General features: G+C 62.7%; 1 protein-coding gene across 1 annotated transcript; it reads right to left on the bottom strand.

Annotated features, from left to right (window-relative positions):
- Positions 1-7879: 7879 nt before the first annotated feature.
- On the bottom strand, positions 7880-10975 carry NEUROD2 (neuronal differentiation 2). Its single transcript, XM_045837102.1, has 2 exons — positions 10763-10975; positions 7880-9615 (listed from the first exon to the last, which is right to left on the bottom strand). The coding sequence occupies exon 2, from the start codon at positions 9608-9610 to the stop codon at positions 8462-8464; it is 1149 nt and encodes a 382-aa protein (XP_045693058.1). The 5' UTR covers positions 9611-9615; positions 10763-10975; the 3' UTR covers positions 7880-8461.
- Between the last annotated feature and the right edge of the window lie 1291 nt (positions 10976-12266).

A 12266-nucleotide genomic window follows, 5' to 3' on the forward strand; every position in this document is an offset into this window, starting at 1 on the left:
CGGCGCTGCCCCGGCCTCTACCCTCTCCTCTGGGTCCCTCCCTTCCTCCGCGTCTCCTCAGCCTCGTCTCGCTTCCATCTGTCGGAGATCTCCGGGCTCCGTCTCCCCGGGGCTCTGCCCCACCCCACGCCCCTCCGGCCTGGGCACACGCTCCGCACAGGCCTTCGCACTTGCCCCCTGCAACTCCTCTGGGCAACTTCGGCGTCGTGGTCCCCTCCGGAGACCCACCCCCCTGCGCTCCTTGGGCCGCCCCACCCCCCGCTGGCCGCCTGCCTTCGCTCCGCAGAAACCCCGAGTTAATCCGGAAAACGAGGAGGGGGCAGCGGCGGAGAGGGGATCGAGATCACGGGGAGGCCCAGGATACCCGGTCGTCCGGGCGCACAGACACCCACATTTCCTAATCACTGCTAATTAATGAACAATCCACTTCCGTGGACCCCCGACTCGGGGAAGGGGGCCCGAGGGCAGGAGGGGGACTTGGCAGGGCCTGGCGGCCGGGGTGGTGCCAGGCGCCCTCCCCCACCCCACCCCCACCCGCCAGCATTCCGAGGTAACAGGCATTTGTTACCCAGCGCGTGCCAGGAGCGATTGGCAGGTTCGAGTAGGCACAGTCATTCCGAACACAGATGTCCCTGCGTTCGCTCCTCTGATATGAATTCTGTCAGCTCCCAATCCCAGGGACGCGAGCAGACAGCCCCACAGACAGGGTCACAGACACCGACACAGGCGCAGCAATTGTCTGGAGGACACAGAGCTCCACAGATATTTCCTTTTCTTCTCTGGAAAAAAAACTAATGAAAAAAATAAAGGTTGCCTTTGCTTTGGGGTGGGGGGACATGTCTGAACCCCTGAGAGTGATCCTTACTCCTTCCCTCGTCCCCTGGGTGCCTGCCCAATCTGTTGCAGCTCCCCCCCCCCGCCCCGACCTCGGCCGCGGCCTCATCCCTGAACTTCCAACACGAGTGGCTGTCGCAGCCAGAACCGCCCAAGTCTGGGAAGTGTGCTCCCTCCCGCGGGACCCAGAATCCCCGACGCCTGCGAGTTCCAGGATCCCCCCGAGGTGCAGGTTCCAGCGTTCTAGAACCTCTGAGATCCCAAATTCCAGAACTGCCACACCTGGGCAGATCTCGCCCAGCACTCAGCCCTTGCATGACCCCCTCCGCGGGAGGGGGAAGTAGCGGGAGGGCCCCACACGCCTGGTCCTCGCTGGCTGTCCCCAGCCTTGGCAACCCGCCAAAACCACAGTCTGCCCTTTGGACCGGGAGGGCGGGAAGGTTAGAGCACCTGCCTCCCGACCCTGGCCGGGGCTTCCGCCCGGCTGCAGCAGCTCTCCTCCTGACCCTTCGCACGGGCCCCGGCCGGCCTGCCTCTGCCCACCCTGGTGGCTGGGGAGCGAGCTGGCTGGCCGCTGGGCGTCTGCGAGCCGGCTGGGTGTGCAGAGCCGCTGGGGTTTGAGTCTCCCTGGGCAGCCCCGCCGGACGAAGAGGAGAGGTGGTGGGCAAAGGGGGCGAAGATACTGGCTGACGTCGGAGGAGAAGGGCACAGAGGGGTCTGGGTTGTCGGTTGTTGGGCCGACTTTTTTTTTTAATCTTTCTTTCTTTTTTTTTTTTAAAGAAAAAAAGCCCCCATCCTGTGTCATCATTTTTATGGGATCTGCAATTCTGGCAAAAATCTGTCTTTAATTTAGCTGTCCATATAAAAATCCTCACTGTATAATAATGAACAGATGCCATGGAATTTAAGCTGGAGCCTCGGCTCCTCCCCGCCTTCCCCTCGCGCCTGGCACCGGGCACCGGGCACCGGCTGAGTGGCACAGACTGGCACGGGCGCGCGCGCGCAGGGTGGGCAGGGGGCGACCTGGGCTTGGCGCCAGGGCGCTGAGGTGGCGAAGGGGGGTCCGGGCGCCGGCTTCGCCGGGCGGGAGCTGCTCGGGTGGCAGCGCCAGGGGAGAACCATCTGAGAGATTTTTCTGTCTCTGGAACAAAATGATCAGTAGTTAAGGGTTCGGGTTTGGTTTTGCTTAGGGGCTTTGTGGTTCTTCTTAGTTTTTTTTTTTTTTAAAGCTCCGCCCTCCCCCTCCTGTAAACCCAAATGTTTTCGATGTTTTAATTGAGTTGTTTGTAACCCTCCCCCGGCCGCGGCTTCGTAGCCCAACCGAACGCGAGTTCGCTGCAAGCGGGATCCGTTCCACGTCCCGCCGGCCGCAGCCTCAGCGGATCCCGCGCGCCGGCGCCTCCGGGAGCTCCCGAGCAGCTCCCGTGGGGCCGGGGGACCCCGTTGCCCTGCAGCAGCGAGGCCCCTGGTGGCATCGGACTGGGGGGCCGGAGAGAGGGAGGCAGGAGGGAAGACCCCACCCGCCCCACACCTATTCTCTCTTTTCCCAAGGGGAGAGAAGGAACTCTTCGAGCCCGCCGTCCCTTGCTGCCGCCGCCTGCGGTCGAGAGGACGGGCGTCCGCTTGGGATCCAGGGGCTGGTTTCGAGCCCCCACCCCCCACCCCTCGCCTTTAATGCGACTCTGGCGAGAACAGATGTCCCAAGCCGGGCCGACTGCCCAGACCCCGCCCAGCTGTGCCCTTGGCGAGTACTTGGCCGAGAGTAGGAACTGGCATGCAGGTCCCCAAAAGAACTTGGGGGCTCCTCGGGCCCTGGCGGGACCTGACCTCGCAGCCTGGGCCTCCTGGTAGTGCAGGCAGCCTCGGGCGGGAGGCGGAAGCGCCCGGGAAAGACTCGTTCCTAATTCAATTAATTCTGGGGGAAAAAAAAAAAAAAAGAATGAGACAGCCGCCAGAGGTGGAGAGAGGCCGAGGGAAAGGTTCGAGTGACCGGTGGCCAGGCACACGCTCCGGGTGTGGAAGCTGCAGCCCCGGGCTGTCGAGGGGGGGCGGGGACCGAGCCTCGCTTCTGCCCCGGAGCCGGCGGGCGAGTTGGCAACACCAGAGCCACACCCGGGCGCGCATCTGGGCAGCTTCTCCACCCAAGGGCGACGCCCCAGCTCCCTGGGCAGAGCCCGCGTCCAGGGGGTTCCTCATCCTCTCTCACCAGCGCCCCGGGTTCCCACCCGACACTGGGGGACTGAGGCCCCCAGCCCTTGGCATCCCCACCCCCACCCCCCACCCCAGAAACCGCTCGCTCTCCTTCTCCTCTCGGTCTTCCCCTGCGGGCACTCCCGGTGGGAGGGCGCTTCTCTCCGTCCTGGTGCTTTAGAGAGGAGAAAGTTTAGGAGAGCCAGACAGACCCACCAGGTGTCTGTGTCCTTCCTTACCACTTCTCACCCAGGAAAACTGTCAAGAATTTTTATAAAGATGAGGGACAGAAGCCGCCTTCGGATTTGGAAGAGGAGCAGGGTTCTGAGGTTTCTCACAGCTCGCAGGGGATCCCCTCTCCCCTGGTCCTGTGACCAGAGCCTGGGCACCCCAGTCCTAAAGGGGAAAAAGGGACGGTGAGACGGGAAGGCTGTCCTGGCGGCCGAGGCACCTGTAACAAAGATGGGTCCTCTTCAGAGCATGCGGGAGCTGGTCGGGGAGGGCCGCTGGGGGCCGGCCGGCCCCTGTTGCCACACCGGGAGCCTGAGGGTGCAGGTCGAGGCCAAGGCTGGTCAGGCTTGGCCTGCACTGTCCCTCCTTCTCATTTCCTTTCCGAGCTGGACTGTGGGATCTGGAACTACCCTCCAGCTTCACTGTCCCCTCAAATCGACAGATTCCTCTGAGGAGCAGGTACTTTCATGCTAGAGATTCTGGGGACGAGGGGAAAACACAGGTCGCCCAGGAGGGAGTGACATCTCTGACCTCCGGGGGAGAGCCTTGTGCTCACATCTGGGCGGACTCCCCCCTGAAGGAAGAGAGAGAAGCAGACTCGGCCCCTCAGAGCCCGGGGAGTGTCCGGGTCTCTATGCTGCCGACTCCAGCGGGGCTCCGTCTACCTGGACCCCACGTAGCGGCTTATTTACCGGTTGCCCCTCTGGGTGCTGAAGTCAGAGCTGGGGGCCCGTTGGGAGTCCTCGGGGCTGACTGTGGCAGTCACGGCTGGGGCGGTGTTAAGCGGAGAGGGAGAAGCAGCAATGGTTTTTCCTCCCTTTCTCCGTGGTAGACAAATGCCTTGGACTCAGAGACATCTCCGGTTTGCTGTCATTCCCAAACACTGGACTTTGGGTGGGAGTGGGGAAATCAGGGGGAAAAACACGCCCCCCCCCAACAATGGCTCCAGCCATCACGTCCACAGCCCTGGGGTTGGAGCCAAGCCAGGTGCTGTGTGCTCGGAGACCCCCGCCGCCCAGGCTGGGGCAAGGAGGGCGTCCTCTCTGTGACTTCTCCCCTCGCGCCCCCTCCTCCCCTCCGCTCTGGCCCCCTCCTGCCATCTCCCCCCCCCACCCCCTTCTGTTCCTGGAGCTTCTGTCTGTGTGCGAGAGGGCAAGCGGGAGAGCCAGCAGGAGGGAAGGGCCTGCGAGGGGCAGTCTGGGGCCTCGTGTCCGCGCACATCTTCTTCTCGTGCTCATCTCGCCGCCTTGCCGGGGACGCTGAGTGCCGGGGAGGAGGGCAAGGCGAGGAGAGAGTGCAGCCAGAGTGCAGGGAGGGCGGGGGAGGGTCAGGAGTTGGGAGGAAGGTGTCTGCTGTGGGCGGGGAGCCACAGAAAGCCAAGGCACTCGGGATCCCCACCAAAGAGGGGCCCAGGCACCCCCATTCACCTGAGGGGACCACAGACACAGAGCCCAAGAGTTGTCAAAAAGGGCTGGAACCAGGCTTTGCAAACAGAAGGCGGCCGCGTGGGGCAGCCTGAAGCACGACGCTTAGAGGTCTGTACTCTGACCAGGGGAGCCCCACGGAGGGGTCCTCTCCCCCCAGCCCCAAGCCACCTGAATGCTGCTGCCACCCAGCCCCAGACTCCAGAGGGGATTATGGGGAGCCAGCTGAGCAAGACAGAAGCTCAATCCACCTTGCTTCCAGAGCAGGTTAAGCCTCGGGCCTCAGGATGGGTGCTGAGTGGCTTTTCCCCCAGTTGCCCCTGCCTGGCCTTGCCCCATGCCCCAGGCCACCAGCAGACCAGACTCCCTTGGATCTGGGTCTGGCGTGCGCACCCTGCTCCATGTTCCACACAAGACACGGGGGAGAAGGAAGATGGGTCAACAGCTTTCTCCCAAGAATAGTGGCGATTCAGAAGTCTATAAGATCCTCTTAGACTACCAACAGGAGCAAATTCTGGAGATGAAGGCCCGCTTCTTAATCCCGCTCTAGAGAGGCGATTTTAGGAGAATTCCAGGGAAGGCGGTGAATTTTTAAAGTAATCACAATGAAGTTCCCGGGGGGGAAATGGGGCAAATTTTACCCAGAATCCTGGCAGTGCGTTGGGAAGGGCCTCCAGCTGTTGGTTGCCCCACCCCACCCCAGTGCGAGGGGTCGGGGGAGTCGGGGGGCCAGGTTCACGCTCCCTCCCTTTGTGGAGGGAAAGTGAGAGGTTGCAGGAGAGTCAGCACCCCGGGGTCGGACAGCTCCCGGCTGGGGCCCTGCTCCGCCCGCGCTCCGGGAGAGGGGGAGGGAGGACACGACTCTCTCAGGAGACTGAGAGGTCATTTAGGGGAGCCACGGAGCTGAAGGTCAGTGGAACCCAATTCACCTTTCGTATTTAGGGTTTCATCCTTTAACCACCTTTCCTGTCTCCACTTTTCTCAGGGCGTAGTCCTTTTGGGATCTTGGAGCCAACCCTTGAAAAGGTGGTGCGCCTGAACCCAAGCCTCAAACCCAACACTCCAGCACCCTCCCCCCTCCATCGCAGCCCTAAAACAAGCAACAGTGTCTCTTTAAACAGCAACTTAAGTAAGCAGCATTAGAAAAAGCGGGGTTCCTGTTGTCCTAAGTGTATCCAGGCTTTGGGATGGGGGTCTGTAGGACTTGGCTCCCTTCCCAAATACTCCAGTGGTCCACTGGGCACCGGCGTCTGAGGCGGGGACGTCCTTTTAGGGGAGTCAATTCGGAGACGCCTCTGCCCCTGAAGGCTCGGGGAAGGAGACCGACGAGGCCACCTTGTCTGAGATACACAAGCGGAAGCGGCTGGGGCAAGACAGGCTGCCCCATGGTGCCCTTCCTCTGGCTCTCCCCTAGGTCGAGGACTTCCCTCTGTGAGGAGCTTCAGCTGGCAGGGAGGGGGCTGTGGACCTGGGGGCCGCCCACCGCCCCGTCAGGGGGAAGCTCACGGCCAGGTCACGCTCCGCTCTGCCTGCTGGGTGCCGAGGCTCAGGCACCCTCACAGCGTTCTGGGGTGCTCCGCCAGCCTCATCAACATCCCTACATGCTTCAGCATGCCTGAGGCTAAACGTGGCCCATTCCCCCGAGGCCACTGAAATACAAATCTAAGACTGAAAACAACAACGTCTCCATTAATATTTCACCCTCATGACCTTATCGTTTTTATTTTTAATTTAAAAATATCCCTGTCTGGCTGGAGTGGCTGCCTGTTCCCGCACACTTGTTTCGTGCACCAGTGGGCAGAGGGCTGTGCGATGACTGGCTGCTCCCAGCTCGGTCATTTTTCAACGAGGAAGATTTTGTCTTCACTGGAGGTGCTTGTGCGTGTTTGGGAAATGAGGAGTGTAAGGACGTGAGTGCAGTGCTTTGTGCCGGGGGGGCATGTGTGTCCGTGTAAGTTCCGGGAGGGGCATAGGGGGACTGTTTGGGTGCCCAGTGGGTGGGTGTGAGGGGGTTTGGAGGGTGGGAATCCTACCCAGGAATGTCCAGGGTCCCTCCACCTGGCCTCTGCACAGTCGCTGGACTCTGTCTCCATCACCCAGAGCCCCAGCTCAATCCCTGGAAGGAAATGAGGCCACCGTGAGAAACCGGGTCCGGCTTTGCATCTCATTTACATAAATATTTATTAATCGTCATTAAACTGAACAGAAACACGCAATGCACTTCGGGTGTCCGACGGGAGTTTAATCTTCGCTACAAGAGGAAGGTAAAGTTGGTGTGAGTGTGTGGGTGCGTGTGTGGGTGAGTCGCCTGTGGGTTTGCATTTTGCACCGAGTGTTTGGATGCCTGATTTCCTGCCTCCGGTGGGGAGAGGTTCGTCTTGTGCCCCTTTCTGGGGGGGCAGCCTCCAGAAGGAGCCCTCAGCCCTCTCCCTGCCCACCTGCCAGCCTGAGCCAAGAGGACAACTCCGACAGAAATGCCTTCTGCAGCCACCGGAAATCGCTGGGCCTCTGACGCCCACCGGGGCGCAGTCGGGCGGGGGCGGGGCTGCCCCCAGATTGAGGCCTCCACCCTCACCGCGGGAAGGAGTAGAGGTGCCTGCGGGGAGGAGAGCCGCGCGACTGCCCCCACCCCCTGCCCCCGGACGCCCGCGCCCGGCCTGTGGATGCTTGCGGTGTGGTGTGCGTGTGTGTCTCTCATGCAGACCCTCCCTCCCCAAACCGACCCCCCCAACAGTTTAGTTTGCCATTCCATACAAATTTGGAAACAGGTTTTTAAAAAACAGCATGACGCACAACGGGGACGGGGCGGGGGAGGGCAGTGGCACTGGGGCCCCAAATCTCCGAGTCACTGATTGTAAGAACCTGGGGAGGAGGAGGGGGCGGCGCCGGCCGCCACTTCACCAAAGTGCACAGATCCGCGCTGCGGCGGCGCGGCCCGCGGGCCGGGAGGGGCGTCCCGGGGCCGGGCCGGGCCGCCAGGCTCAGGCAGAACCTCCTTGCATAGATATTTGTGTCTTTTTATTATTGGTAGTAGTAATTTTTTTGCCTTTTATTGCTTCTAAAAGTTCTTACTGCTTTTTTCTCCGATCCGGACTCTGCGTTCAGCCTCCGTTGCCTCTTAACTTTTTTTTTTTTTGTATGTTGGTTTGTTTTTAAAAAAGGGAAAGGGAAAAACAGATTCTAGTGACAAATGGTCTTGGCTTTTCTCTCAATTCACATTCCCTCCCGCCAAAATTAAAATCACAAAACGCTGAGACTAGGGGTTGGGGTTGAGGGCATTGCAGGTCCAGGCTGGGGCACCCTGACTTCTGCCCCCTGCGGGAGGGAGGGGACGCCGGCTCCTTTCCGCCTCGGCAGCTCGGTGTCTGTTTTACAAGTAATAACAATAAGGGGAGGGACGCCATCCCACGGCTCCGCTGCCTCCTTACCAACGTCTCGGGCCTGCAGGGGAAAGGGGAGAAGGGGACCTAAGTGTAGGGGTTGGGGAGGGGGGGGTCTCCAGGGAGTGCCCCGAGAGGGCTCCCTGGAGAAGATCTCCCTGGGAAAGAGGTGGAGGAAACCCCCTGGGGAGAGAGAAGGCGAGTCCCCTGGGGGAAGCGAGGCCCCTGGGAGGGCCCCCCCCCCCACTGTTAAGAGGACCACGCTGCCCAGGAGAGCGGCGGGACCGGCGTCCCGCACCCCGCACCCGGCGCCAGAGTAGGTGAGGGTGCCCCTGCGCTCGGGGCGCTGGGGACAGGGGTGCGGGTAAAGGCCAAAGAAAAAAGAAGGGCGGGCTCGAGGTCTCAGTTATGAAAAAACGCGTTGAGCTCTTCGTACATGGGGCCCCGGTCGTGGTGAAGGTGCATATCGTAAGACAACAGATTCTCGGAGTGGACGCCCCCGCGCACCGCGGACGAGCCGAAGACCAGCCCGTGGCCCGTGGGCCGCGAACCCGGCAGCGCTGAGTAGTGCATAGAGTAATGGTAGCTCTTCTCGTGGTCGGGCGACGAGTCCTGCTTGAGCGAGAAGTTGCCGTTGAGACAGAGCGGGGGGCTGAGCGGGCCCTCGTACTCGGAGCTGTTGTAGTCCGGGCTCGCGCCGCCGCCGCCCGCCGCCGCGTACAGCGTCTCGTAGGCGGCACAGTAGCCGTGGGTCCGCAGGGCGTGCGCCGCGCCGCCGCCCAGGCCGCCCGCCGCCTGGCACTGCGCGCCCGCCAAGCGCGAGCACGGGTAGGGGTAGGGGTGCATGGCGAACGGGCCTCCGGAGCCGTGGAAGCGGCCCGTGCCATCGGCGCCCTGCTCCGTGAGGAAGTTGCGCGAGTTGAGCTGCAGGCAGCCGGCCACCAGGTTAGTGGTGGGCTGCGACAGGCCCTTGCACAGCGTCTGCACGTAGGACACCAGATCCGGCCGCTTGCCCGAGCGCAGGATCTCCGAGAGCGCCCAGATGTAGTTCTTGGCCAGGCGCAGCGTCTCGATCTTGGACAGCTTCTGCGTCTTGGAGTAGCAGGGCACCACCTTCCGCAGGTTGTCCAGCGCCGCGTTCAGGTCGTGCATCCGGTTACGCTCCCGGGCGTTCGCCTTCTGCCGCCGCAGCTTGGAGCGCTCCAGGCGCGCCTTGGTCATTTTGCGTTTCTTGGGTCCGCGCTTCTTGGGCCTCTCGCCCTCTGCCTCGTCCAACCCTTCCTCCTCTTCCTCTTCCTCCTCCTCCTCGACCCCCAGCTCGCCTTCCTCCTTGACCTCGGCCAGCGCGGCCTCTGGCACCTCTTCCGCACGGAGAGGGACTGGCTTGGAGGCCCGGGCCGGCCCCGGAGCCCCGGGCCCCGGCGGCGGCGGGGGCGGAGGCGGCGCTTCGCCCTTGTCACTCCTCGGCTCGTCGTCGTCGCCGTCGCCCCAGCTGGCGAACTTGGGCACGTCCGAGAGGAGACCGGGCTCGCTGAACAGGCGGGTCAGCATGGTGCCTGAGGGCGCCCCACGGGCGGGAAGGGGAGACATAGCACAGAGTGAGGGGCTTGCTGGGGCCAACGACGCCTTCCCTCAACCCACCTCCACCCCAAGTCCGGTGGGGGTTCTCGCCCAGGGGGCACCGGACACCCACCTCCCCCGCCTGCCCCGCCCAGAGCCGACCCAGCCCCGGCCGGGCCGCGCGCCAGCCGGAGACCTCGGCTCAGGCCCTGCGCACAGCCCCGGGCTCCGGCTCCGCCCCGCGCCCGAACCCGGGGCCGTTCCCCACGCTGGGGTCTTCTCGGGGTCGCAGCGGGGGCCGGGCAGGGGCGTTGGGGAGCGGACATCGTCGCCGGGGGAGGCGGCGCCTTCTCCCTGGAAGCCTGTTCTCTCCCGGCGGCGAGGAAGGCTGGGCGGCTGCGGGTGGGGACAGCTGCCCGGCTCCGCGGCTCCCGCGGCCCCCGGCCCCTCCGCCCGGCTCCCCACCCCTCCCGTGGCTCTCACCCCCACGCTCCCTAATCCAATTTGCAACTTGGCCGCGCGCCGCCCGCAGCTCGGCCCCCATCCCCGCAGCCTCAGTTCCAGAGGCGGGTGGACCGTCTCCTCTAACCGTGCGTCCCCAGCTCCCGGCGCGGGCGCGGGCGGCGAGCGCGGAGGAACCGGGCGCGGGGAGGAGACCGAGAGGAGCGAGCCCCGTCCGTCTCCCCTGCGGCCGGGGACCCCCTTCCCCTGCTCAGATCGCCTCCTTCCCACAAAGCTCTTCAGATCTCGTTGTATTTCGGGATTGATGGGAACAAATCCAAATTTGTTTGCTTCTCTCTCTCCCTCTGTTTCTTATTTCCTTTTTTTTTTCCTTTGGTAATGGGGAAAGGTCGCAGGTTCCTCCGGGACAACCACCGGGGAGGGTCCCATCTCAGCCTCTCCGCGGCCCCTCCTTGATCCTGCGTCCCCCCAGCCGGGCGCAGGCAGAGACGCCTCCCCCGGCCCCCTGAGCTGCAGCCCCTGGGGGAGAGGAACCCGGGGCGCCCCCGAGGCTCACCCCATAAGGGGGCATCTCCCAGGAAGGGGGGACTTGGGGACCCTCCTGTCGGCCGGAGCAGCCGGCCCCCGCCCCCCCCCCTTCCAGCCGGCGGGTCAGACCTAGCTCCATTTCGGACAACTTACCTCGGAGAGGAGTCGAGGGGAGAGGGGAGGGGAGGGGGAGGGGGCAAGAGAGAGAGGGGGGAGAAGAGGAATCTTCTCGCTTATTTCATTGTTCCCCCATCTTCAGGGAGCGGGGGCAGCGGCTCCTCAAGGCGGCGGGCGCCGGCGTCTTCAGAGCGCCATGCGAGCCGCGGAGCGAGTGTGGCATCTCTACCAGGCGGGGTACCAGCCTCTATGCCAGGCCATATGGGCTTGGCACGTCACGGGCAGCAGCTATCACATGAGAGACGGTGATTGGCATGCGTCTGCATTGGGGGAGAGCCGGCTCCCCCGGGACCCGCCGCCATCTGTCACTCTCTACTCCAAAAAAAAAAAAAAATTAAATAAATAAAGGAAATAAATAAATATCTCTGTCGCCCTCCCCTCCTGCCCAACGCAGGGAAAGCCAGGATGGAGAGGGAGGTGGGAGGAGTGGCCCCCCCTTGGATCTAGAGCCCCCACATGAGGACAATGGGGTGGCAAGGCTGGAACTGCCCGGGTTGTGGTGGTCCCGAATTCTATGCGCCCTCCAGGGTCTCGCTCTGTCCATTTTTTTTTCCCTTGCAGGCCCCCAAAGGTGGGTCAGGGATCAGACCTCAGGTCTGGATAAGGGACCTCTCTGCTTGTCTACCCACCCCCCCCACCGGCCCAGAATCCCCTTGACCACAAAGGGACAGCTGAGGCCCCCTCCCCGGGTGGGTGTGGGGGCGTCCCTGGCCCAAGCCCCATAGGTAGATGTTGGCACCACGCCATCCCTCATCCTCGTCTGCCCCTCCCCCACCCACCCGCGCGCGCACACACAACATATGTGGCTGAACGGAATTCAAACCGAGGGAAGGAGAGAAGGAAAGACTTGCCTGGATGTCTGTGCCTCTGCATGGGCGTGTGTGTGTGTCTGCGGGGACATGTGCGTCTATCTGCGGAGTCAGCCGCCGGAGAGGCTCCCTTGCGCGTTTAGGGGTGTATTATGTCGGGGTGGAGTGGAGGGGAATCCCCAGGATGAGCCTCTGCGCCCACCATCTGGGGGTGGGGGACAGGGCCTCAGTCTGGGTTCCCAGCCCAGAAACTCTCGCTCCTCACCTGCCAACATCCCCTCCCCCTGCTAGACGAGTGGCCCTCCCACCCGCATCTTCCTCTCCTGGCCTTGGGACTCACTTATTTGAGGGGGAAGGGAATTGCCTAAAGCATTCTCCTCCCCCTGGGGGAAAAAAACAAACAAACAAACCCAAAACTTAAAATACTGAAGTCAAGTCCAGCAGCCCTGAGAGTGACCAAGGGTAGGTGGGTCAGACAAGTGTCTTGACAGGAAGGTAAGAAATTGCTGTTTATCTTGCTGCTCACCTTTCAGCCCTCTCTCTGGGCCAGACACAGATGTAAAGGCACGGGCTGAGGCATGTAACTTTAGACACACACACACACACCTGTTCCTCACTCTGTAGTGCAGAAAATGGATCCACACCCCTGCCCACATAGACACGTGTGTGTG

The sequence above is a fragment of the Phyllostomus hastatus genome, unplaced genomic scaffold (genome assembly GCF_019186645.2).
Source record: "Phyllostomus hastatus isolate PE091 unplaced genomic scaffold, TTU_PhHast_1.1 phas_contig_210, whole genome shotgun sequence".
NCBI classification, from domain to species: Eukaryota; Metazoa; Chordata; class Mammalia; order Chiroptera; family Phyllostomidae; genus Phyllostomus; species Phyllostomus hastatus.